Source organism: Solanum lycopersicum, chromosome 6 (assembly GCF_036512215.1).
Source record: "Solanum lycopersicum chromosome 6, SLM_r2.1".
Taxonomy (NCBI): Eukaryota; Viridiplantae; Streptophyta; class Magnoliopsida; order Solanales; family Solanaceae; genus Solanum; species Solanum lycopersicum.
The window spans coordinates 45703461-45730356 of NC_090805.1; the positions used below are offsets into that span (position 1 = coordinate 45703461).

Genomic DNA, 26896 nt, shown 5'->3' on the forward strand with positions numbered 1-26896 from the left:
TTTGATATTGTTATACTGCAGTGAACAATTAGTTCAACCCAAATATTTAGCCAGCATGGTCTATTCAAAAATACATATCTTTACAATAACATTTTAGTTGTTCTTTCTTATACTTTTGCCAAGTGGATCAATGATCTCAACCAGCAAATAAGCTAGACAATGCAATCACTTGAATAACTATTAGTTTTGTTTCTCATAATACCAGCCAGTCAATATTTACAATTACATGTTGGGACTGCTTATTTGTCTACAGTTTTACAAGCTTACTCCCCGTCTGCATCAAAAAACCCTGCATCTTTCATCTCTGAGTAATATGCGCTGTCCAGAAGCCAATCTTCCTCCTGCAGTTGTAAGGAAAGAAATAAGAGAATGCTTGCATTTCTGACCAACAAATAACTAGTCTGGGTAGATTACCTTGAAAAAATCAGCCAGGAACGTCACGTAAAGAAATGGAAGATAAAGCGAGTGATAACAAACTACAGTCAAATTATACAACCTGCAAAGTTGAACGATTCCCATATGTCAATTGAGTTGAAAAGACACTATTGATTTTGGAAGAGTAATAGTAACGGAAGCAAACTTGTCTATACCAAAGTCCAAAGCCACCCCTAATGCCTGCAAGCCCACAGGCAAATAACATTACAGCACTTGTCACAAACATGACGATGACGTAATTGTAAAAGGCTGGACGTGCTGCATATAATGGAAAACACTGTATGTTAGACCTAATACGAAGAGATGGACCAGGAAAATGGAAGTGGTCAAGTAGGGAAAATAAAAAATCAAACTTACGAGGCAGCTTATCTCTCCACTTTGAGAAATGCACAAACAATATGTAGCCATAAGCTGCAGTAAGAAGAAGCTTGTTGGTGCTCCAGACACGCCACTTCCCCCTATCAGCTATTTCCATGTCAAGGAAAAGTGGAATACCAAGTCCAAATATATAAATTGCCTGATCAAATGAATAGACGGGAAGGCACATAAGTGTTTCCATATAAAGAAATCAGAAATAAGCTCTCTACAATTAATTGGTTACCCTTTATTTGGTCGTAAGTAGCAACAACTCTGGGGCATAAAACAGTAACTAAGTAAAATTGAAGAACTATCTCGAACATCTTTTGGATAGTACTTGTTTGTTTCCACCTTTGCAGGTTAGGTAACATACCCAAGTGATTATTAGAAAACAATATACCAAGTTATCTGGACAAATTTCCAAGCCAGGCACGCATGAGTTACTTGTCTCACCCTTTCTCTCTCGCAACTGCGTTATTTAGTACGGTAAGTTTAACTAGCATGATCCATGTCCCAAAAGCACAACAGTCTGGAAGTACTGTATCCAACCTTCGTCAATCATGATGAACTAAAAAAATACTGTGTCCCTGGATGGATGTGACTACTCATAGGATAAAGAGCCACTTATGTTGTAAGACTGATTTCTCTTGTTACAAGAGGAGCTTCTACAGCAACTAACAGAACAGGGCCTTCCTCAAATTCAGAGGAATTGAACAAAGAGTTATTACACATCACATTGAGATAAATAATTTTAATATCTCTTTAGAGCACCAAAGGTTTCCAATGAAATGCAACTACAGATTTAGCATGGCTTGCAAAAGCACATGATCTTGATCCTATGTCTATCCTGGTAGCAAGTAAAAAAAACTCAAACCAATCAATCACGTTATAAAAGATACACAAGAACAGCAGAGTCAAAATTCTTCTCTCTAAACTACAATCGCCTTCTCCTTGAATGTGTGTTTAGCATGTATTATTTAATTGGCCTTCTCACTTAAAGCTGGAAACTACAACACCCAATACTGTGAGAGTTTCCACATTATTTTCAATTAAGCTTAAAAGATGAAAACAAGAGTGGCAGCTGATGCAGAACTACACTATTTCTCCAGCCAGTGCAGAACCTTGAATAAAAAATCAGCTCAAGCAAACTGAGTCAAATATCAAACTCATTACTTGCTTCATCTAAGCTTAAGTACAAAAGGAAAAGTCATAGAAATTCAGTTGTAGGTGCTGCACACGTAGAAGAAAGGAGAACATGGTTCAAGACAGTGAATATATGAAATGAGAACAAATAGACTTCTGTGCCAAAGTTTTACCCGAAAAATACACACTTAACAAATCCAACCACATTTCTGGTGCTGAATACTCTGTGTTTCTTTCCTGTAGACTTCAGTTATAGGCAAACTAAGTTTAATGGATTCCTTAAATTGGTTGAACAGGGGGGCAATTTTGTGATATAGTTTATGCCCTGGATGGATAACAGGTTCTCTGTAACTGCGTGCAATTTGTTAGTGTTTAAGTAAACTGCTTTATTAGTCAAAAGACAGTAAGAAACAAGATGAAGAAATCTTCACCTTTAATAGTAAATCCACGCCAACAAAAAGGCCTGAAACCATGAAAGTACGTGATAAAGTTTCCAAACAGCTCGCATAATTCTCCTTAAGTAAGAATGCCACTATGCTAATCTCCAGAAATAGCATTGCAGACGTTGCAAACAACGATAAAAGATTCCAAGCCACCTGCTTCCCTGGAGTGCACTGCCATGCCTGCTTTGCAAATTTGGAAAGATGATGCAATAGCATTTCAAGGAACAGAAGTACATAACCATAATGGTTTACGACTTCGATAATATTAGGAAAACGTAGATCATAACAGCATTGATACAGAAGGTAAGATGCGTTCCAAATTCTGATACAAGCCACCCATGAAATGACAATCATTCAATCACATTCCATAACATAGAGACCGAGGAAAAGATTGACCACACTAATCAAGCACAATTCTCTTTCTGCTGGATTTTGTTTAAGGACAGTACCATAATTTCAAAAATCATGACTACAGAAACATATGATGCTAATCAGAGAATCTATATTGGATTTGAGTCTTTTATTACTCCTTCGAACCCAATTTATGTGGTGTAGTTTGACCGGGCATAGAATTTACAAAATAGGGGAAGACTTTGCAATGTTCCAAAACTAACCATAAAATAAATGAATTTTTAAATAGTGGAACCCAACATGGGTAAATTATTGATAGTGTCATTAAATGTTTGACAAGGAAATAGGTCATTCTTTAGGGATAGACTAAAAAGGGAAGTATGTCATATAAATCCGGACAGAGGGAGTACAAAGACAACACGAAGGTTAGATTAAGTTAGGGTTCGATCACCATGATTTTTTAGATATACGTATTCTCTAATTATCCTTTCAACTCTATCTCAAAGACAATGCAAATAATACTCTATTAGCTAGTCAATAGCACCATTTTCTTCTATAAGAGTGGACCTTAACTATTTCACCACGTATTTGCATCCTTCCGCCAATACATCTACCTAGAAACTCTTCCCACCCTAATGGAACTTTAATGCCTTGACTGGGATTGGAAGCCTGATAAACCATGGTCTTCTTTCCAAATCCATCAACTGCTACGCCCCACCCTTGAGTGGGGAAGTCGTAGCACCAACATGAGTTGATGAGTCAGAAACCAGAGTCAAATCCTCAATACTTCTCATTATTTTGGGATGAGAATCGATTAGATATGTCAGGTTACAACCATGTTTAGCTTACCCAAAATAGTAACAATCACGACGTAGCTTGAGTTTGGTAATCAAAAAAGAAAATCTTCTTCCTTTTAAATTTTGAAATACCCAATCATTCCAAGCACCCTCTGCCAACCAATAACTAGAGCCAGCGACCCCCAGCTTAAGGAGAACTCCTCTCCATCAGCTCTCCTTAATAGCTCCAGCAGGACAACCAATGTCAACTTTCACAATATTGCCTTAAGAGAAGGATCTCAATTCCAACATAAATTTGCCTCTCTTTTTTAGGAAAATAAGATTCACATATCTGGAAACTACATACAAATACTACCACACAAATCATGAAATATCTAAGAAGTGAATGAATTATCAAGTGTAATATAACATGGAAATAAATACCGTCGAGCTAATGTCATAAGTACCTGAAGAAAGCACCAACAAAGGTTTAAAAGAACAGCAAACCACAAAAGTCCATAGTATCCAATCATTACAAAAGACCGACGATGACTGAGCTTCTTAATGTTGCTCCTAGCATGAAACCCTAAGTACAGTACGAACAAAACCGATGGTAATACCAGTATCACATCGTGCCAGAACCCATGGCACGCAGTTGCTGAGCTGGACAACCGGAATATGAAGTCATCTCTACCGGCAGTTCCGGTTCCGGTTCGGGCCGGACCTGCTTCGGTGGGAGATGAAGCTTCAGTAATGGAAAATGCTCCACTAAAATTTGTCATTCTTCGCAGAATAGAAAATCAAAGGCATTGAAAACTTGTGGATGAGATCATCGGAACCCTAGGTCCGACGTGAAATGGAAGCAATCGGAGGAGGGTAGATCGAACTTCGAAGGAGAAGTTGCGTTGGTCGATGGAGGATGAAATCGGAAATTTGGTGGGGAAAATTGACCTGTGTCGATAAAGACAAAAGAATGCCACGTGGAACTGGTCACTTGAGTTGGCGGTATGAGTAATCACTCTATTTTTTTCACGTGTTTTTAATGGAACTGGCAGGATTTTCATTCAGAAATAATTATTACTTTTTGTAGTATCTAATTTAGGAAACTTCTGGAAAACGTGATGATTTTCGATTCCGTCAGTACCAGTATCGACTCTACTAATTAATTTAAGTAATAATAAACGTATAAGATTCGATATGTCCCTGTGAATTGTGATGATTAAATTGAGTTCAATAAATATAACAGAAAATGGAAGGTTAAGCAATTGTTTATTAGGATCAGGATATATATGTGATAAAATAATTAAGAAATGCGATTCGAATTATAAATTAAAAATTTGTCTAACAAGAAATGTGTCATTATACATGCTTAGTATGTGTTGCATACTTGACATGATGTATGTTAAGTACTCACATATACATGGTTAGATGATGAGTGTGTGTTGTGATAAATGAGAGATGGCAAATTTGTTTGACATGTATCTTATGCATGTTTGTATAGTCCATTATGACTATTAATATATATGTAATTTTCTTCAATCACAAGTATGATTTATTGAAATGATGATTCACTATTGGTATCGATGTATTTGAGATAGAAAAATGTTTGAGAGTTGCTCTATTTAATTTTTTTTTCTTTTTTATTATTGAATATCTTATTTATATACTTTCTTTTTTCTTTTGAGCATTTCAGTGAGTTAGATATAATTTAAAAAGTAGATTAAATCTTGAATGATGCCAACGATTATGATTGAATATTGTCTAACAACTTTTGAATGGATATTCTACATCTGAGCAAAATTCGTGTGGATAAAGAACTTTTTACTACTAATTGCTGTATAAAAATGTTCAAGGGAGTCTCTACAAGACACATAGGGTTCTGCTTTGATGGCATCATGCTTGATTCCGTTTATTGGATTAAATCAATACATTTCAAGAGGAAAAAATAAAATACCAATCTCATTGAGATTAATCAGATTTCATCTATTGATTTTTTTTTTCATCTCATTAATTAAATTATTTTTAAAAAGAACACAAATGAAGCACCTAATATATATATATATATATATATTGCAGTGCAAAAGAAAACGAGAAAACTGATTTTTGAAACAAAATAAATCAATCATTTATATTTTTATTTTGGTAAAAAAATATTAGTTGCATGCATTAATTAAAGGGAAAATTATATGTAATAGCAAACTAATATTCTAAAATAAATGGAGTAGCTAGGGTTTGATTTAATTGTGCTCCGTAATAACCGTTTGCAAAAAATTGTCAGGCGCCTCTCTCCCAATATCTCGCTCGCCACTCTCCCCCAATCTCTTGCTCGTTTCCTCACTTTTTATATAAACACAAGTGTATAAAAATTATTTCTAATTGTATAGCAGAAAAAATTATATAAATACATATATTTTTGTTCCCCTCTCTCCCCTCTTCCAGATCTCGTTCGCCACCCTCGCATTTCTCATATATAAACATAGACAAAATGTATAAATTGTGTTTCTGTTTGTATAAAGCGTGAAATAATTGTATATACACATGCAAGTACATATATTTTCGTCCTATACACTTATAATTATACAATAAAAATACTTCCCTACCCAGTTTCTTTTGTCTTTCTCTCTTTTTCGTTTTATACAATTTCAAATTGTATCTAATTTCTCTCTTTCTCGTTTTATACAATTCGATTCAATTGTACATTCCTTGTCAAGTCTCTTTTATATTTCTCTTTTTCTCATTTCATACAAATTCAAATTGTATATAATAGTTCTGTACACTTATAATAATACAATTCGTTTTATACAATTCGTTTTATACACTTCGTTTTATACCGTTCTCTGCCCAAGTGTCTTTCTCTTTCTTGTTTTATACACTTCGTTTTATACAATTTGCTTCAACTGTATATGTATAACGAATTATACATTTTCTATGTTTGCTATGTAGCGCAATTATAGCATACAAATATGAATTTTTTATTTGCTATATGTAAAAGTGCCCTTAATTAAATTAAATGAAATATATGACCCGAGGGTTCTATTTTAAAAGTACAAAAATAAGTTTACTGACATTGTAGAGTGAGATCACATATCTCACTAGTTAGTTAAATTAACTATTGGTAAGTTATAAAAGATATTTGTCGATAAAAAGTGGTTTTTGAATAATTTACGTCGATTATCGATTCCATAAAAAGATATGAATTATCAAAAAAGTGTTATGAAAGTCAAAGCTTCAGGTTTATGTTTAGCTAGATTATATGCTACAGGATTTTGTTTTCCATAAATATAAGTGACGATTGAATCACAGAGTTATCAAGAATATTAGCATATTCTGTATTGAAATTATGACAACAAAGTAATTCTTTTTTTCATCAATTTCCCTTTTAGGTGAAGATACGTCCATAAAATACAAATAAGAAAATAGATTCTTTAATTCACCTTCATTAATTATAGTATATGAAAAATGTATCGATAATCTATTTTTCAATGACCATCTGAGTTTCTAAAAAATTCTCCTATGCCTCCACTATCTGATATATTAATAAGGGCGTCACTGTATTGTGTTTATAATAATTTGATTTAGTGAGCACCAATTTGAGTTATAATTGAATTTTGAGCATCGTGGAAGAGAATGTCTTAACGGTAATATTTTGTGGATTGTTGAGTAATCCATATTCATGAAATTAAGAAAAAAAATTATCGCTAAACAGATTATCATTCTTTTTTTAAACTAAATATGCCATAAGAATTAGGAAACAAAGTTTTAGCCAATGGGGAGGATTTTGATTGTTTACGAGTTGATTTAACGAGACTGATATTCAGGGTCTAAACATGAAGATTGTTGGTGATAGTACATAATTTGTCTTCGAGAGTCGATTCAAATTTTAAAAAATAACATTAAAGCATTCAATAGAGACGTGGTTGATATCCTTTGAGTGAAGACATAAAAGTGTCATTGAGATTCCTAAGCGGTTTAGGTAGACTTATGAAAAATCTTTGATTTCGATGAATAATAGATCAATATGTTTAGACCTAAATACACATGTATTCGGTCTCTTGTTAATCCTGTATGAAATAAAATTGACTGATCAAAATTATGAATAAATGAAAAATTTAAAGATTTCTTATACTTAAAAAATATTTTTAGGAACTTTCAACAATAAGTGATTAATATACTTTATTAATGTTCCACAAACACATTAATATACATTCTCGAATGTAATTAAATAGTAAATGTGTTATTAGTCATTAGTTATATTATGTACATATACATGCTAGTATTTTTATTAAGAAAATAATATAAATTAGTTTTTAAACTTGGAATAAAGGTGGTCCATTATTAATAATTAATAAATATAATAAATATCTCATAATTTAAAAGTATTTTTAAAAACCTTCAAATAATAATAAACAACTAATACTTTATTTATGTTCTAAAAAAAACAATACATTAATATACATTCTCGAATGTATTTGGTTAGTAAATGTGTTTTATTTATGTTCTAAAAAAAACAATACATTAATATACATTCTCGAATGTATTTGGTTAGTAAATGTGTTTTAATTCATCAATTACATATATATGCATATTGATATTTTTATTAAGAAAATAATAACCCAATTATTAAACCTAGAAAGTAAAGATGACCAACTATTAATAAATGATAAATATAAAAATTCTTATACTTTAAAATTATTTTCAAGACAACAATAATAATTAAATACTTCATTTATGTTAATACACACACATATACATTCTCGAATGTATTTGCCTATTTGGTTGTAATATGTGTTGTTATTTATTAGTTACATCATGTTAATATTTTAATCAAGAAAATAATAACTCAATTATTAAATTTGAAATAAAGATGGTCAATTATTAATAAACAATAAATATAAGGAATTTCTTGTACTTTAAATTAAAGGTATATATAAGAATTTTCAAATGACAATAAAATAATTTTTATACTTTATTTATGGTCCAAAAGACACATTAATATACATTCTTGAGTGTATTTGGTTAGTAAATGTGTTGTTATTCCTGAATTACATATAGACATATATTAATATTTTCATTAAGAAAATAATAGACCAATTATTAAACTTGTAATAAAGGTAATAAATGATTAATAAATGATAAATATATGGAATTTCTCAATAGTTATATATATATATATACACATATTGATATTTTCATTAAGAAATAATAACCCAATTATTAAATTTGTAATAAAGGTGGTCAATTATTAAAAAATGATAAATAAAAAAGGATTTCTCCTACTTAAATAATATTTTAAAAAACTTTCAAATAACACTAAATAATTAATATACTTTATTTATGTTCCAAAAAGACATTAATATACATTCTTGATTGAAATTGGCAGCAAATGTGTTGTTATTACTGGTTACTTTCTCTATCCACTTGCTTTTCAAATATTAATATGATTATTTTTTAAAATTAAATTAATTTGATATTTTAATAAAAATTTAGATATTCAAAAACTATATCAAAAGTGCTATATGTTACAATTTTTTACATATCAATATGATAAAAAATACATTATAAAAATGTAAATCAAAATTTTTATAATCTAACTATAAAATAAAATAAATTATGACAATTAAAAATAAACTAATTTCATTAAGAAAATAATAACCCAATTCGTGAACTTTGTAATAAAGGTGATCAACTACTAATAAATGAACAATATACAGTAAGAAATTTCCCATTAGTTACATATATACAATGTACACATATTAATATTTGCATTAAAAATAATAATTCAATTATTAAATTTGTAACAAAGGCGGTCAACTATTTACAAGTGATAAATGTAAGGAATTTCTTACTAGTTACATATTTTTATAGGAATTTCTTACTAGTTACATATTTTTATTAAGAAAATAATAATTCAACTATTAAACTTGTAGTAAAGATGGCTATTTTAATAAATGCTAAATATGGTATTTCTTTTATTTTCAAAATATTTTTAAAAACTTTTAAATAACAATAAATAATTAATATTCTCTATTTATGTCCCAAAAACACATTAATAATATTCATTCATTAGTTATATATTAATAGACTTGTTAAAATTTTCATTAACCAAGCAATAACACAATTATTAAATTTGAAATAAAAGTAATAAACTATTATTAAAAGGAAAAAAATATTCTTAAGAACTTTCGAATAACAATAAATAATTATATACTTTATTTGTGTTCCAAAATAACACACTAATATACATTTTTGAGGGTCTTTGGTTAGTAAATTTGTTGTTATTCATTAGTTACATATCATGTTAACATTTTTATCATGAAAGCAATAACACAATTATTAAACTTAAAACAAAAGGTGATCAACTATTAATAAATGGTAAATATAAGGAAATTTTCTTATTTAAAAAGTATTTGTAAGAACTTTCAAATAACAATAAATAATTAATATACTTCATTTATGTTCCAAAACAACACACTAATGTATATTCTTGAGGATATTTGGTTAGTAAATCTATTGTTATTTGTTAGTTACATATTATATAGACATTTGGTTAGTAAATTTGTTGTCATGCATTAGTTACATGTTATATAGACATGTTAATATTTTCATTAAGAAAGCAAATAACGCAATTATTAAACTTGAAATAAAGGTGATCAACTATTAGTAAATGGTAAATATAAGAAATTTCTCTTATTTAGAAAAATCTTCTTAAGAATTTTCAAATAACAACAAATAATTAATATACATTATTTATTTTCCAAATTAACACACAAATATACATTCTTGAGGGTATTTGGTTAGTAAATCTGTTGTTATTTATTAGTTACATATTAATATTTTCATTAATAAAGCAATAACATAATTATGAAACTTGGAAAAAAGGTGCTCAACTATTAATAAATGATAAATATAAAAAATTTCTCCTATTTAAAAAATATTTTTAAAACCTTTTAAATAACAATAAATAATCAATATACATTATTTATTTTCCAAAATAACACACAAATATACATTCTTGAGGATATTTGGTTAGTAAATCTTTTATTATTCATTAGTTACATATATTTATTTTATATATAGAGACATATTAATATTTTCATTAAGAAAATAATAACTCAATTATTAAACATGAAATAAAAGGTGGTCAACTTTTCCCCTACAGGATGACGTGTACACTCTTTTTGGAGGGAGAATTTAAGACCAAATTTTACTATGAATTATCTCTTTGAGATTCTTTCATTAGGATTATTAGTCTGAAAAAGGGAAAAAAAATAACACAAGTGGCCCCACTTACTACACCTTGCCATAATTGGACCAAGACCCGGGTTCTTCGGGTCAGGAGCTCATTTTCAACCCGAACCTAATACCGCTCAACAGTTCATTGAAAAGGCACAGACTTTCTCTCACTGCTTTTTCTCTCTCTTCAAATTCTCTCACTCCTTTCTCTCTCTAGCCTCCCTCTTGACACAAAATTGACATTTCTGGCAACTCAGAGCTCTACAATCAATACAGTTGAAGGATCGATTCCAAGTTCAATTGGTGCTGTTTTGCTGTTTTGGTTAGTGTTTTCTTCTTAAATTCAGTTTCTGTGTGTTATCACAAACCCTAGTCCATGCCCCTCTATTTGCTATGGATTCGTGATTTTAGTTTTTCAGGCTATTTACAGTGAGTACTTACAGCTTGAATTATAATTTTTTTCGTTGATTGTATGTTCAACCTGTATAATTTTTATGGAGATGTCACATGAGTCTTTCAGATGGTACTTGAATTGTCAAAAAAAATGATGCCTTTGTACAACTGACATGCTCCGCGGTTAACATGTTAGTTTTTTTGTTGAATGTAACTGGTTCAGATAGAGAGAGATGGACATTGAAGATTCTGGTAGCCAAGCCTCAACTAGTTGGGGATTGAGGTGCTAGTTGTTGTACTTCAATTTTTCTCAAAGTTGGACTAAAAGGTCTAGCTTTATTTCCATCTAAACCTGTTGCATTCTAATAGAGAACACCATAAGTTTTCTATTATTGGTAGTTTTTATTATCATTACATGATTTTACGTTTAGAAACGGATTAGGAGTTGGGCAAGTATTCTAGTCCGGATGGATATCTGATTGCTTTATTCCAGAAGGAGAACTGGTGTTCGTCAAATATTGGAGGAAATGGTTTCTTATCAGTTTAGCGAGGAGCCTGTCAGTGGATTTTAGTTCTCTCTATTGAATAGGAATATCTGGACTTCTCTTTATTATCAACTAGATTCCATCTCATCAACAAAGGTGTCCGCGATCTAGGGCGATTCCTTTAATGGGTAACTATAGGAATTATAAGAGGTGGAGTATGAATTCTGCTACATTTGCAAATTCCTCCCTACACCAAAAAGAAAACAAAAGTATACAGTTAAACATGATCTGTTGGAGTGAGTTGGCTTTATCTTCAAAATATTTGTTGTTCCTTCGTTTCCAAACAGACCACCAAATGCATGCTGGGATCATATTCAACCACAATGGCTTCTTGTTCTTCTCATGCTTCTATTCCATCAATGTAGTAATTGTATGGTGTCTCTTGGCATTGCACATATTAGATCTGGTAAGTTTGGGAAAATATGCCAAAGTTCTTATCTTACCTTAATGAATCTTAAGATGATTTATAGATTTGCTTCCTCCCCACATATTAGGAATGTGCTGCACTAAAGAAGCTTCTTTTCTAAGATTGTCATGTCTTAGGCATGCCTTTTGGGCTACCAACCCAGATAAGCAGGCTACTTTACATGGAACTTTTGTTTTCCAATTCCGAGACCACGACCAATGACTTTGGTGGAAACTTGTCTGAGTGAAGACACTTGGAATTTCACATTTCCGATAGACCTCTGAAGATTAAAACCAAAAACCTCTTAACCTTTCTCTGCCATTTGCAACATGAAGTACTACAATTTGGGGCTTGAATCAACAAATCTAGGGAAAAATAAGAAAATAATTAGATCATTAATTGCATATCAGTCAAGCATGTGTAACCTCAACAAAGCTAAATTATAACTGATTATATAATTTAAATTGACAAAAAATTGAAAGGAGAAAACTATCAAGCATAATTTTAAGGAGTTCTGTTTTTTCTTTTTTGCTCACTGGTGAATTCATTTTGTAGACGCATTTAAGATGCATTTTTCTAATCCTAATAGGATTTCTATTTGCCACCAAACTTCGAAGATAATATTTAATTACAACTCCATTTAAAAGAAAAAATGAATATAAGGAAATATTTAGATACTTATCACATTTATAGTGTTGTTTATTTATGACACTGGCTTCACTTTATATTATATTATAAATTATAAATGCTTAAGAATTTTGCCAATAAAATTATAGGAATTACCTAACTTGGAAAGAAGTAATTGGAAGCCTATTTTTTTTTTTAAAAAAATTCTTTTTGTGGCTTTAAATGATCGAAATTCTATTGCAAGTATGATGATAAATTGTGACCATAAAAGCTTGTATATTAGCATTAGTAGCGTGTATCTATTGACTTAAAGTATTGCTATTTTAAATTAAAATATTTAATCAGTTTTTTTTTGAGAAGGTAATGTTTGTGTATATTCATTGAACCAATGCATGGATTGCACTGAAAATTATATTTACAGCTTGTCAAAAATGTAAGAAAACTGAGTCGGAATCCTACCAGGAACCTAGGATATTTATTCAGTTCTTTTAGCTAACCTCTTTCTTTAATATTTTTAATTAATTAATTGTTTACCATGATTTAAGTAAATTTATATAAGGTTAAAATATTGTTTCTAAAGTCATACATATTAGGACTTTTTATATAGTTCAAATATGGTAAGATTTAAGAAGCAAAATTTTAGTCAATTTTAAAGTACTAAATATAGGAGTTCTTACCTATTACAAATAAGCAAAGATTTAATATCTAAAACTAAAAATCATTTTCGAAGTCCTAAATTTTAGGATGATAGTTAAATGCCGCTTTTTTGAGGAAAATAATAAATGACAATTTTGTTTGTTGTTAAGTCTTTTAATGAAGGGAAAATAGTTCAGACGTGGAAGTGAAGCTTGACACACTGTCCCTAAGAGAGATAGTTTCAAGCATCTTAGGGCTATAATTTAAAGAAGTGGGGACATAGACCGAGATTTCACACATTGTATTGGTGTGGTTGAGGTGGAGGCTTGCCTCCGGAGTTTTGTGTGACAAAAAGGTACCACTTGCTTAAAAGTTAGTTCTTTAGAGTGGTGGTTGGACCGACTCTTTTGTAAGGGATGGAGTGTAGACCAACAAGAACTAAAATTTTTTAGAAGGTGCTTATTATAGAGATGAGGTGTTAAGATATATGTGTGGGCATACTAAGAGCAATAAGATTAAGAATTGAGTATATCCGAGCAAAGGTGGGAGTGACCTCAGTAGTGGACAAAGGTTGAGATTGTTTGGACATGTGAAGAGGACATGTGTTGATGGTTCAGTGAGGAGGTGTGAATGGTTGGATCTAGCGGGTGCGAGGAAAGGTAGAGGTAGGCTGAAAATTTTGGGGAGAGGTTAGTAGACATGACATCACACAACTCCAACTTACTGAGGATAAGAAGGTGAGGTCGCAGATTAGGTAGAAGGTTAATAGATATTGGAGTGTTCTCCTGCTTTCGAAGGGGTTTAGCGTACTGGTTTGCCGTAGTAGCAGCTTTATTCTTGTAGTGTCTTGCTTTTGCTTTTTACCACCATCTATTTTATGTTGTTTCAATTTTGCATTATTTTTTTGTTATTGTTTCTGTAGTAGTTGCTATATTTTCTGCTCTGTCATTTTTCCTTTTCATACTTGCTCAGATTGTTGTACTCGAGTCGAGGGTTTTTCCGGAACAACATCTCTACCTTAACGAGGTAGTGATAAGGTCCATGTATACTTTACCTTCCCTATACCCCATTTGTGGATTTCTCTGGGTATGTTATTGTAGTTGTAAATTTGTAATCGCTCTTGGATGGGGTCTATGTCACATATGCATTTGGGTGTTACGTTAGTCCGTGGTAAAACAGACATAATTTTTTTAACCCTAGCTCGGATTAATGGGTGGTTTGTTTTGCTGGAAACTAGACTTGAAGACTTTTAATTCGGCATGTAGTAGACTTTCATACTCCTTATAGATTGGAATATATATATATATTTTATCAGGTAAACATATTTTCATTCAATAGACGGGAAGATATACTTGTTCCAAGACTGTCCATATACAGGATTATCTGAAATACTATGACGTAATGAAACCTTAAACTGTTATTTCAAGGCTTCCTGTGGGCTCTAACTTCAGTTTTATATTCAAGTGACTTAATATAAGTGTTCCTTGATATGATTACCCGATTGCAAGTATTACAGTAATGTCGGCTCCATGCTTAGTGTAAATGACATTCCTCCATAGAGCTTCAGTTTCATTGTTTAACCTCCACAACAGTTAGTCATGTAAGCTTCTATTGTGTTGCCTGAGGTTCTTGATTCCCAGTCCTCCATCTTTTCTGCCTGTAGTGAATTTGTCCATTTGACTAGGTGGAATGACGTTTTCGCTTTGTTGCCCTCCCATATACAGTTTCTTCTTAGCTGCTGCAATATCTTCTTGCTCTTTGCTGGCACGGATAACTGGGACATAACTTAGGTTGGCAGGGAATCCAACTCACTGTTAATTTTGAGAACTAGGAATTCAAAATTGGCTGAGTAACTGGAGCAATAAATCAACTTTGTTTGGATTTTTTGAGGAATGTATCATGAGAGAATTGGATTTGGTTAGACAATGAGTGGTTGGTAAACAAGGGGTGATCTGTGTTTCGTTGCAATTACATTTTAACAATGTTTAGTATGAGACGTTGGAATTGATAGTCTTTATTGGATATTTGATGATGAAATTTGTAACGTTGATTGCTGTTTTGACGTAATGAATAGAATTTTTTATATTTTAGGTAATTCTGTATTTTCTATAAAATCTGTGTTTCACCTCGAAGATGTGTGTACTGTGCTTCTCGCTTAAGCCCTGCAAGGTTTGTCATTTTTCAAATATTATTTTTTGCGCTTCCCCCCTTCGATATGCTGTTTAGGCTCTTAAAAGATCCTCATGAACCATAAGCTTTACCTTTCCACTGCAATCAAGATATACCTTTAGTATCTTTTATTGTTAATAATTAGTTGTCCGAGATCTCATGTCAGCACTGCTTTGATTCGCCTAATTACATACCTTTTTGTGAGTCCAAAGATCAGAGTTATTCCTTAGACATAGTCAGGACTAAAGGCCAAGCATGGTGTACCTAATTAAATAAATTTACCACTATCAATAGACACAAAGTTACCAGTTTCAAAACAAAAAAAAATTTATTTAACTAATTAGTGGTGGATAACATCTACTGATAAAAAACAAGGTTGATCTCTTGCTGACAATTCTTACATTTTTTTTGTATAGAAACAATTGTTATGTGCATTTAGAGCATCTATCAACAGAAGAGAAATCTTTGCCCCTTCACGACCAATTTAGTGGCAAAAGGCTGCTGTGATTACCTTACATGATTACGAACTATCAAATAGAGTTTGGTGCAAGAAAAATTTGGTGGCTTAGGATAACGTCAAACTCTTGCAGATTAAGCACGAGTGAGGCCAAATATGTGATTATAGTTAAGTGCAAATATTTGATTGCAAAAATCTTGCAGAATAAGCATGAGTGAGGCCAAATGTGTGATTATAGGCCAAAAAGGGAAGGCTTGATTTAGTCAATAGTGCTAAAAGGAGGAGAAGACCAAGGGCTTAGAATGTGGTTCTGCTTGCTTTAATGTGGGTCGTTTGGAGAGAGAGAAATAGGAGAGCTTTTGAAGGAATACAGTTGAGTTTCTGTCAGTTGAGGAGTAGTCCTAGATCCCTCATTTTCTTCTGGTGTAAAACATAAAGTTTCCAGTTGTATAGAGAGTTTGTAGAGAATAATGTTTTGTAGATTCTTTGCTTTTATACCCCATGTATACGGCCAGTTTGGCCATGTTTATGAATGAATATACTAATAATTTTACTTGATCAAAAAAATAAAATCCGATGTTACGCATTCCTAGATCCAGTGTAGTTGTTGCATGTACCCCCCCCCTCTCTCCTCTCTCTCCCTCCAACAAGTGTGGTATGCACCAACCTAATTGCCCCGAAGTCTTGGCAACTTTGTCGAACACTCGTTATCACAGATCCCTTTTGTTCACTCTTTATGGCCATTGCCGGTCTTTCTTTTCTCTATATCATGTCAACTTGGTCCACTACAGGCTCTCTGATGTGATTATTGACTGAGGAAAAAGTGAGAGCTTGAAATGTCGTTGATAATCAACATGTTTAGTCATTGATTTATGTATTCTGCGGATTCTCTATACCTCAATGTTTATATAACTTTTAGTTGTGTATTGAAATAGTTCCATTAAACTAGTGTGGATCTTCAAGTAGTATACCTCTTCTTTGTCATCTCAGGTAATTATCTATTGCTGCTTAACAGAAAAAGTCTCTTCTTTCACCTAGCTGAACTGTCTCTTCTTTCACCTAGCTGAACTCGGATGAATGTCTTGCAGGTGTTTGCAGTTGTTTGAGAAGGCAGCCGATTCTTAGCTTCCAAGAATACTAGTCCCATGTTTAAGTTCTGGATTTTAATTGTAACGCCAGATGCCAAAAAAGTTTGTTTTAATTGATATCTTGCTATGTTAGTAACTGCATAGTGACATTTAACAATCAAAGGTTTTGGACTTAAATTATCTATGCCTGGTAATGAAGTCAAAGATAGGGTTCACAACTTTTTTGCACAAGACAGTATGTCACAAGAACACCATTCCCCTGTAGTGGATGGGAATTTGCCAGCTCTAAGCAACAATTTGGGGGTTGGAAGCCAGAGGCAGACAGGTGGACTGAGTTCGAACGCATACAACTTACAGATCTCTGGTAATTTGATATTCTGTCTTAACTTTATTTGGTAGCCAAGTAGCTTGTTGGACGATTTTCTTATTTTCCTTTTTTTGCAGATACTACTAGAGGAAATAGCAGTTATCCATTTAATGGGCAGCGTGGCTTGGATTCTGCACAATCAACTCAATGGGCTGAGTTTGCTAGAGGTCAGCAGCCAAACTCGAACGGAATCATGTATGGTAATCAGTACTACCAGACAAGGCAGGATGAATCAAGTTTTTCGGCCGTGAATACAGGTTCTAATCAATGTAATCTAGCCTCAGGAGGCTCATTTTTTCATGAATTGCAGCGAGGGGCGGGTCTTCAGCAGCAGGCAAGAGGACTAGTTAGGTCAGAACCTTCTGGAAGTCCTGTTAGTTTGGATCTTTTTGGTGGTCAGCAAATGAACGGTCAGCAATCAAACATGCTGCAATCTTTGCAACAACAGCAGTCTAGGCTAAACGAAATGCAGCAACTGCAACAGCAAGCCATGTTCATGAAGATGCAAGAACTTCAGAGGCAACAGCAAGTAGATGCCGGTCCACAAAATCTAGTGAATCAGGTTCCCCCTGTTCCTAAGGTGGCATCTAGTAACCATTCTCCTGCTTCTATTAATGGCACCAGTTATTCTGGTGCAGTAAATTTTGCACTGGCAACTGAGGTTGGCAACACAAATTGGTTGCAACATGGTTCTCCAGTCTTTCAAGGATCCGCAAATGGATTCAATCCCACCAATTATGAACAAGCTCAACATTTGATGGGTTTGATTCCTCAAAACATTGATCAGTCTCTATATGGAATTCCTGTTGCCAATTCAAGAGGAAGCCTGAGCCAACTTCCTCTGGTGGGAACAAAGAAGCCTACAGTACAGCCAATGCCAACCTTTACTGGTTCATTTCCGGCTAATGAATGTGCTGAATTGTCAGGTCAAGTCAGTGGGCAGGATGGGACTTCCATTCATAGACAGACTCTGCAAGGTGAAAGCTTTTTTGGTCACACCGTAAGTCAAGCTCTATCTAATGCAGTAAATACTGAGAACCTTCAGCAAGCAAATAATGTGCAAGAAGGTTCAGCTTTCCAGGATTTCTGCAGCAGACTGGATGTAACCATTCACACAGAGACCTCACAGGAGAAAGTTGCGACACAAGCTTCTTCACCACGGAATGAAGTTGGTTTAGATCCTACAGAAGAAAGAATTCTGTTTGGTTCAGACAGCAGTATATGGGGTTCCTTTTCCAAGAGCCCTAATAGGAATGAGGAAGGTGTTAATCTGTTTGACAGTGCAGGATTGCTAACTGGATCTCCTTCTATCCAAGGTGGTACTTGGAGTGCTCTTATGCAGTCGGCTGTTGCAGAAACTTCGAGCAGTGATATAGGTCTGCAGGAGGAATGTAGTGGTTTGAATTTTCACAGTGCTGAAATTCCTTCAGGGAATCAGAATCTGATGTATAACAGTGGGACGCATAAATCATCTTCTGCTGAAAACAAGTTGCCCCTAGCACCATCCTTGAATTCTTTTTCTGTTCGGCCATCTGATAGCATCATTATGAATAACGGCTTCCACAACGTCCAGGGGCACAGGTTTCCATATGAGCAAGGTCAGAATCCGCAAGCAAATTCTCAAAGACCTGTCCAGTCATCACATGGAGGAAGCAAGTGGTCAGATTTCGGTCCACTGCAGACGTCAGTTGCTGAATCAAGCCAGATACTTAGCAATACTTCACATCCTCTTGATACAGAAATGATTTCTGGAAGGGGTTCTAGGTCCTTGACACCTGAGCTTGGTGGAGCTAGACAACCATGGATGAAATCAGCTAGTTTGGGTGTTCTTGGGTCAGCAGTACCCTCTGGAGGTGCAGCTTTTAGTATGTTGAGTGAGAACTTATCAAAACGGTTGCAGGACAAGAATCAGATGAAGTGCATCCAAGACAAAGTCTTTCATGGTGGTATGACATTGAAATCTAGTTCACACAGTAATTCTGCTGTTGATATGGAGCATGTGGGATCATCTATGGCTAGTCCACGGGGGAATTCAGAGGTTTTTAGCACGTATCACTCTGCCACAGCTCCAAACTCAAGAACAATGAAGTGCTCATCCCCTTGCGTTGATGGTAATGAGTTCACAGTGCATGAGGTGGAGAACAGTGATAAGAAGGATAATTCAAATGACAGCTCTCACTCTAACCTACTTCCTCATTCTTCCGCTGGTGGGGTTAGGGAAAATGCTTTATCAGATGCCAGTGATTCAAGGTGTCTCATGGGGAAGCAGAAGTTGTCTGATCAGGGTGGTCAGAAAAATTCTTGGCCTCCAAAGTTTCAGTATCATCCCTTGGGAAACTCATCGAACTTGGATGATGATTCTGATCCTTCTCGCAGCATGGAGCAATCTACTCATTCTCAGTCTATAATGCAGCACAATCCCCAGCATGGCCAATCAAAAGTTTTTGGTCAGGTTCCTCACAGTCTGGCAGAACTGGAGAAGGTGATATATGTAGTATATATTTGAAGAGCCCTCAGTTCTATATATCCTTTATCAACAATTATAGGCTAATGTTCTTTGATCTACAGGGGCAATTGTCTGATGTTTTGATGGATGACAAAGGCTCTAGTGAGGTCCATTGTCAAAGCAGCTTTCTTGGTGGTGGATCTAATATTCGTGGGCCCTTAAACAGATCTCTTGACTCACATTCACCTAATAAAGCTGCGGAATCTAGGTAGTTAATTTGCTGATTCTCAGAACTATTAGCAATGGTTATGGATACATTTTGATAGATCCTGTACGATTTAGATGTTCTTTTGTACGTATCTTTACATGTGTATTAAAACCTTGTTGACGGTCAAGTTGAGCTGTATAAACTACTTTGCGGTGCCTTCTCTTTCTGGCTTCAATGTTTAAACTGTTTCTATTCTTGCAGTCCAAACATGCTACAGCTTATTCAGAAGGTGGACCAGTCGAGAGAGTGTGGTTCCGGGGCAGAGTTAGGTCATTCTGAAAAAAAAGCATCATCTAGGATGCCTGAAGCAGCAGAGAATTCTGATGAGTCTGTTGGTCATCACCTGAGGAGTCAGTCTGCTTTCTCTCAAGGCTATGGTCTACAACTTGGCCCTCCATCCCGACGTGCATCAGTCCGAACCCATTCTTTGACATCTCAGCGCCCGATCCAAGCTTTTAGCTCTTCACATTATAGTCATGCTACTGTTGACACTGGTGAGAAGAATCAAGGACCAATGCACCCCCCTCATCAGGCTCCATCCGTACTTTCACCTTCTGATCCATCCCAGGAAGGATTGAAGAATATAGGATTTGGTATTGCAGGAAGTACCAATAATGTAACTTCTATGTATGCAATGCCCGGAAACCTTTCTCCAGCGTTTGATTCTCATTCTGGTTTTCCCTATAGGGGAGGTCAGCTTAAAATTCCAAATGTGGCTAGGACTACTGCACAACTCCCAACAAATCAATCCTTGAGTGTATCCTTTGATAAGCATGCTTCCTCTCATACAGAGAAAGGTGACTCTTGCAGAGGATCTGCAAATGGTCAGTCTGTGGAGGCTTCCTTGCTGGCTGGGGCTGACAAGTTGCAAGATAAGCCTATTCTCTCCGCAGACAAGTCTCAATTGAGTAACACCAATCGTACAGTGGAAAGTATCTTTACCAATCAAGTTACATCCCAAGAGCCAGTATCAGTTTCTCAGGCGTTAGTGTCTGGCATCGGTCAGCAGGGTACGTATTCAAAAATGTCATCCGGTATATGGGGTACTTTTCCACCACCTCAGCAAGCTTTTGGCTCTCAGTATAGCAAGGATTCTTCTCATATTTTCCAATCACATCAAATGAATATTGTGGAGTCGTCATTATCTGCTCCTGGGAGGCAAAGTGATCAATACTTGAATAGAGGTAGTTTTGCATCCCAGATTGGTACTAGCTCAGTGAATTCCCTGGTTTCTTCTGAAGGGGAAGAACAGCGACCAAAGGAAAGTCATTCTCAGCAAATATCAGTGACAAATGTTGACCACATCCAGAAGATGAATGATTCACAGGGTAGAGAACCTTTTATCAAGTATATCTTGGGAGGATCTGCTGCAAATGCTGCATCTATGCAGAGAGATATTGAAGCCTTTGGCCGAACTTTGAAGCCCAACCTTTCAAATCAGAACTATTCCCTATTAAACCAAGTGCAGGCTATCAAACATGTGGAGGTCGATCCAAGCAATAGGGACTTCAAGAGAATGAAAGTAGCAGACAGCAGTACAGGTGCTCCACAATTTTCTTCTGGGGACACTGAAATGTTGGGAGTCTCTGTGCCAGAGGATTTGCAAAGAAGCATTTCATCTCAACAAGGGAGAAAAATGTCTCCTCATGATGTACTTGCAGTTCATCAGGTGGATTCTCAGAGCAGCGGTCACAGCAATGATACAAATTCCGTTACGCTTGAACAAACACAAAATGGTTCTCAGTTGGAACCTTCCTGGTTAAATCAGTGCAGAACCTTAAAAAATGGGCAGATGTTACATACGTATGATGCTCGTAGAGCTGCTGCAATGAAGACAGTGGAACAACCTTTGACTCTTGGGAAGTCTTCCAGTAGTTTGCATGCACTTAATTCTATGGTGCAAATAGCGCCTGCAACTTCTGAGAGAAGTACAATTGGTAATATTGAACCTAATTCTGTCCCCAGCTCTGCTGCAATTGACCATTGTTCTTCTCCAACATTGCCAGTGAATGTTGATCATCAGCACCTAATTTCGAAACCCATGAAGCGCAAACGTGCTACATCTGAAAATACTCCTTGGCATAAAGAAGTTTTAGCAGATACATGGAGCTGTCAGACAATCAGGTTTGTATTATGCATAACAACTTCTTTAATAAACTCTCGTGCTAGTTAGTTGCTGCTTGACACCTACTTTTAGTCCCTAATTGTCTTCATTTGGGTTGTTGTATTAGTTCAACATTCTTGCTGATATGTTTTAACTTTCGCTTTGCAGCCTGGCAGAAAGAGAGTGGGCTAGAGCTGCTAATAGGCTTACTGAAAAGGTATAATGAACTGACTGCTATAATCCTCCTGATTTCATTATTAGTTGCCTTACTTTTAACAGCCTGTACTTCTCTCTTAGGTTATAGAAGGCATTGGTTTTAATGAGGAAGGGGCCCCAGGGGTTAAAGCTAAAAGAAGGGCTATATTGACCACTCAGCTTATGCAGCAACTACTCCCCTCTCCCCCTGCAGCAATTCTTTCTGCAGAAGCTAATTCAGAGTATGAGAGTGTGGGTTACTCCATCTCTAGATCGTCATTGGGGGATGCATGCAGCATGCTTTCTTGCTCAAATGCTGATCGTAATATGCCTTGTGATGACAAAGAACTGTGAGTTCTCTAGTTGCATGAGATTATTCAACTGTCTTTTGTTTTTTTGTTCTTCTGATCCTAATGATACATTTAATGCAATTGTAGGCTTCCCAAAGGGTGCATTACTTCTCAGAGGATTAATAAACATGATTTTGCCAAAACATTAGAAGAGTTACAGGGAAGAGCGAGGAGATTGGAAAGTGATTTTATGAGGTAATGCTTGATGTTTCAGTTTCAGTTTCTATATTTTTTCTCCAGTTACACCATTTTGCTGAATATTGTTGATTGCGCACGGCTATAGGCCTATAGCAGATGAGTTTCTTTACAGCTTGTTTTGATGGTTGTTACTTATTGTATTGTTTTGTATTATAGAAAATAATAATTAGAGGGGGCATACAAACAAGTGATAACTAATTTTGCAAAAGAGCAATTTTTGTGAGATGCAATGGTAAATAATATTTTAAATTCGATACTTGAAATGAGCTAATGTCCATGTGGGTGCACATGCTAATTCTACAAATTATATTTCATGATGCAAAGTGAGCTGTTGGTTAATGTTATTTATTAAGTAATACCATATTTTTTTTCATTGAGCTAGCTAAATAGGAATATCATTCATTATTTTTGGTAAACTTACACTTTTTTCTTAATCTTTTTCTTTTTGAATTTCATCGATCTATATTTTAAATTTTTGTTTTAAAGTCAAATACATTGTTTTTGATAGTGATACTAATGTAACTTAAAAGAAATTGTGCAGTCATTGATATGGATACTTGAGCTAAATTGACTACCTAAATGGAATTAACATTCATCATTTTTAAGGAACTTAAACTTTTTCATTTGATTTAAGTTTATTTTATAGCACAATACATAGTTCAATATATTTATGAGTTTTTTCAAATATATTCATTAATATAGGGTTCATGTGCAAAGCGATATTGAAAAGCATGAAGGCAGATAACAAAATTTTGTTCATCTTTTTAACCCCTTAAATTTGATCTCACACTTGATAAAATAGTAATTTAATTATAACCCTAATACTTAGGACTTTGAGATCAACTAAAATTTGATATTAAATCATTCCTTATTTGAACTAAGTAAGAACTCCTATTATTTAGAAATTTATGATCATGCAAGAGTTTTACTTGAACAAAAGTTTTCCTTATTTCCTGCTTCACATTTAATTTGCTTTTTAAGTATCTTACGTCTGAGTTATTTATGATTTATTTTATATTAGTTTAGTTTTGGTTTAAAATTAAGATTTGTTGAGTCCAATTTAAAAAGTCACATCATATCTAAAGAATGCATCTTCTAATAAGCTGCTAATTTGGGTATAAACACTGAATATTAATAGTCTCAACCCCTTTCCTAATATGGATATTTATTATTACTCTATTCGTATAATTAGTAAACATTGCTAAATATTTTATTTTTTGTAGTATCTCTCTAATAACATTAAATTCATTTAAAACATTATAAAATATTGATGTTCAAAAGAATTATAATTTGAATTGAATCTCTTGACCTCAACTTCAATTGTGTTGGACCTAAGATTGAGTATTGTTGACTCGCATCAGCTAAGGTAGCCTGCTCGTTAATCACTTTCCCTGCATGGTCAACTCTTGTCAATTTAATGTATTTGAGCTAATTGTATATTTATTCTTACCACTTGCCCTGCGCGGTCAACTCTTGTCAATTTAATGTATTTGAGCTAAATTGTATATTTATTCTTACATTGAGATTACCTATTAATAGTGGTCTGTCCCTGCATTAGCAATTGATACATTATAATTGGATAAGTTATTAGAAATATGATTTGATGAAAGACCAAAGAAAGAAATAAGAATTTTCCTTGTATCTTTTCTTTCCTTAGTTTGACACACACACATATATATATATATATATATGTATATATGTATATATATATATGTGTGTGTGTGTATATATATATATATATAAATATAAATTGATATTGATATTGAATTATAACATTCTTATGAGACGCAAAGGAAGAAGCTATAGGTTGACTATTGGGGTCAAATGTTTGGATAAGTTATTAGAAATATGATTTGATGAAAGACTAAAGAAAGAAATAAGAATTTTCCTTGTATCTTTTCTTTCCTTAGTTTGACACAATTTACCTCTTTGTCAATAGACTTCATATATATATATATATATATATATATATATATAAAAATTGATATTGATATTGAATTATAACATTCTTATGAGACGCAAAGGAAGAAGCTATAGGTTGACTATTGGGGTCAAATGTTTGTGTTGTTCGAATTTATGTTCTTTGTCAATATTTAATTATAGCATTTCGTCCTATTAGTGCTTGCATAATATGTTGGAGGTTCTGTATGTCATGATTTCTTCTCCTTTATTGATCTAACTAATATGGTAACATTTCTTTTCAATTAATGAAGTTGCATCTACTTAGTGTCATTTTCTATTTTTACATAATTCACTTTTCTTATATACAATCTTTTTAGTTGACGCAATACACCCATGTATACTGAAACTAGTTACTAAATAAAGCTTAATTTGTTAATTATGTAGATACTACATGTAGTGCTAAATTTTAATGATGGATATGTAAATCTAAGATTTACAAAGAACAATTTCAGAAATTCAAGGTTTACTTTGAACTGTGATGGCGCTTTTGCTTCTGATTTTGCACCTCTAAAAATATATACAGCTGATGATAGGTCTTAAACCATGATCTTTCACTCCATTAGAAAATGAGGGCAAAGTGCTAACTGTACTTACTGGTTGGTTACGTATAAACTTGGATTTTTTATTAGGAAATCCACACTTCTCAAGTCTTAAATGTCTACTGTCATTTGACTTGCTATTAGTTTTTGGACATTCATTTTATCTTTTGATGTTTCAGTTTTACACTTCCCATTATATTATATTAATACTGTCTGCTTTACTAGCTTCCTTTTTTACCTGAAAAAGATATGTTAATTCTGCTTGATTAGTTTTGTTTGCTTTCTAATTTGTTCCTTCTCTGATCAGACTGGACAAGAGAGCATCGGTATTAGATGTGACAGTGGATGGGCAAGACCAAGAGAAGTTCGGCGTTATTAATCGGTATGCTAGGTTTCTTGGTCGGGCGCAATATGATGGTATTCCTCAGAGATACGTCACAGCGCTTCCAATACCAAAAGATCTGCCTAGTGGGGTGCACTGTCTTTCTCTATAATCACAAATCAATTGAATCTTTTCTGTGCTCTGTCATCAATTACCTCAACTTCCCGTAGACATTTTTGTCCTAGTCATGTACTAGTTCTAGCAAGAGCAAAATAGAACCACACAATCAGTATTGCTGAACATACTCAATTGTCATCTCAGATGGAACGTAGCTGTCCAATCTTTTGCATGTAGGCCATTTATGTCATTATCAAGAAAATATACATGTACATCTCTTCAAACTTAGTGAGGGGAGGTGAAACTAGGGTGCCCCATCATTTTTTGCCAGAAGTGGGGAGAGAATACATACTTCTGTGCTTCTAAGCTGTTGACATACAGTTGGCCATCATTATGTATAAGAGATGCCCAGGCGCTCATAATTGATTTTGTTGGTGCCTCTTATTTTTTGATGAAGGCTAATATTCAGTTGGTGGATCATCAACCAATTTGTAGTTTATAGAGTTAACAACTGGAAACAGGCCAAGCTGTCCAGATTGTTTAGAACATCAGTTAGTTGGAAAAGGTGCTCTTAAGCAGGCATAATATTTAATAATTTCCCTTATATGGTTCTTAATGTGCAACTGCTGCGCAGATTTCTGCAACTTGTTTTGGGATGGGTCTGGTCGAGCCTCTTTGAAACTACAACCCTGCATCTCGTCTAACTTGAGTTGCCCGCTCCTTTGGAAGTTAAAGTAGCTTGCTTCGAGAAGTAAGATTAGATCCCCTAGGCTATGTATGACCAGAAGTTACAAACATACAATTTATAGGGAGATAAAAAGAATAGAGCAAACCAAGAATATCTTGTCTAAACATCCCTTCTTTTCCGAGGGTTCCTCTCGTACCCTCTCCATCCAACCAGGCCGTATTTTCTCGTCACCATTGCTTCTCTTGCTGGGAATAAGCTAATTGCTTGGTTTGATATGTGAT

General features: G+C 34.1%; 2 protein-coding genes across 3 annotated transcripts; one reads left to right on the forward strand and one right to left on the reverse strand.

The window, feature by feature from the left end:
- Positions 1 to 32: 32 nt before the first annotated feature.
- Positions 33 to 4518, reverse strand: LOC101260652 (protein CANDIDATE G-PROTEIN COUPLED RECEPTOR 2). The gene is made up of 6 exons (XM_004241555.5): positions 3973 to 4518; positions 2367 to 2558; positions 793 to 952; positions 591 to 693; positions 415 to 496; positions 33 to 341 (listed from the first exon to the last, which is right to left on the reverse strand). The coding sequence occupies exons 1-6, from the start codon at positions 4285 to 4287 to the stop codon at positions 264 to 266; spliced, it is 930 nt and encodes a 309-aa protein (XP_004241603.1). The 5' UTR covers positions 4288 to 4518; the 3' UTR covers positions 33 to 263.
- A 6364-nt stretch (positions 4519 to 10882) lies between these two features.
- Positions 10883 to 26531, forward strand: LOC101261531 (uncharacterized). 2 transcript variants are annotated; one of them, XM_010324276.4, is made up of 9 exons: positions 10883 to 11060; positions 17060 to 17423; positions 17504 to 19908; positions 19995 to 20140; positions 20342 to 22264; positions 22413 to 22461; positions 22542 to 22789; positions 22877 to 22984; positions 25796 to 26531. In XM_010324276.4, the coding sequence occupies exons 2-9, from the start codon at positions 17243 to 17245 to the stop codon at positions 25980 to 25982; spliced, it is 5247 nt and encodes a 1748-aa protein (XP_010322578.1). In that variant the 5' UTR covers positions 10883 to 11060; positions 17060 to 17242; the 3' UTR covers positions 25983 to 26531. The 2 variants fall into 2 exon arrangements, with proteins under 2 accessions (XP_010322578.1, XP_010322579.1); XM_010324277.4 differs by lacking the exon at positions 10883 to 11060 and adding an exon at positions 16901 to 16961.
- The last annotated feature ends 365 nt before the right edge of the window (positions 26532 to 26896 follow it).

Excerpts from the sequence above, each read along its gene's own strand:
- LOC101261531 (XM_010324276.4), top strand. The coding sequence starts at position 17,243 with ATGCCTGGTAATGAAGTCAAAGATAGGGTTCACAACTTTTTTGCACAA. Across the intron at positions 19,909-19,994 it reads GTCTGGCAGAACTGGAGAAG|GGGCAATTGTCTGATGTTTT; the intron begins GTGATATATGTA and ends TTTGATCTACAG. Across the intron at positions 22,265-22,412 it reads TGGAGCTGTCAGACAATCAG|CCTGGCAGAAAGAGAGTGGG; the intron begins GTTTGTATTATG and ends TTCGCTTTGCAG.
- LOC101260652 (XM_004241555.5), bottom strand. The coding sequence starts at position 4,287 with ATGACAAATTTTAGTGGAGCATTTTCCATTACTGAAGCTTCATCTCCC. Across the intron at positions 953-2,366 it reads GCGTGGATTTACTATTAAAG|GCAATTTATATATTTGGACT; the intron begins GTGAAGATTTCT and ends TCATTTGATCAG. Across the intron at positions 497-590 it reads AGGGGTGGCTTTGGACTTTG|GTTGTATAATTTGACTGTAG; the intron begins GTATAGACAAGT and ends TCAACTTTGCAG.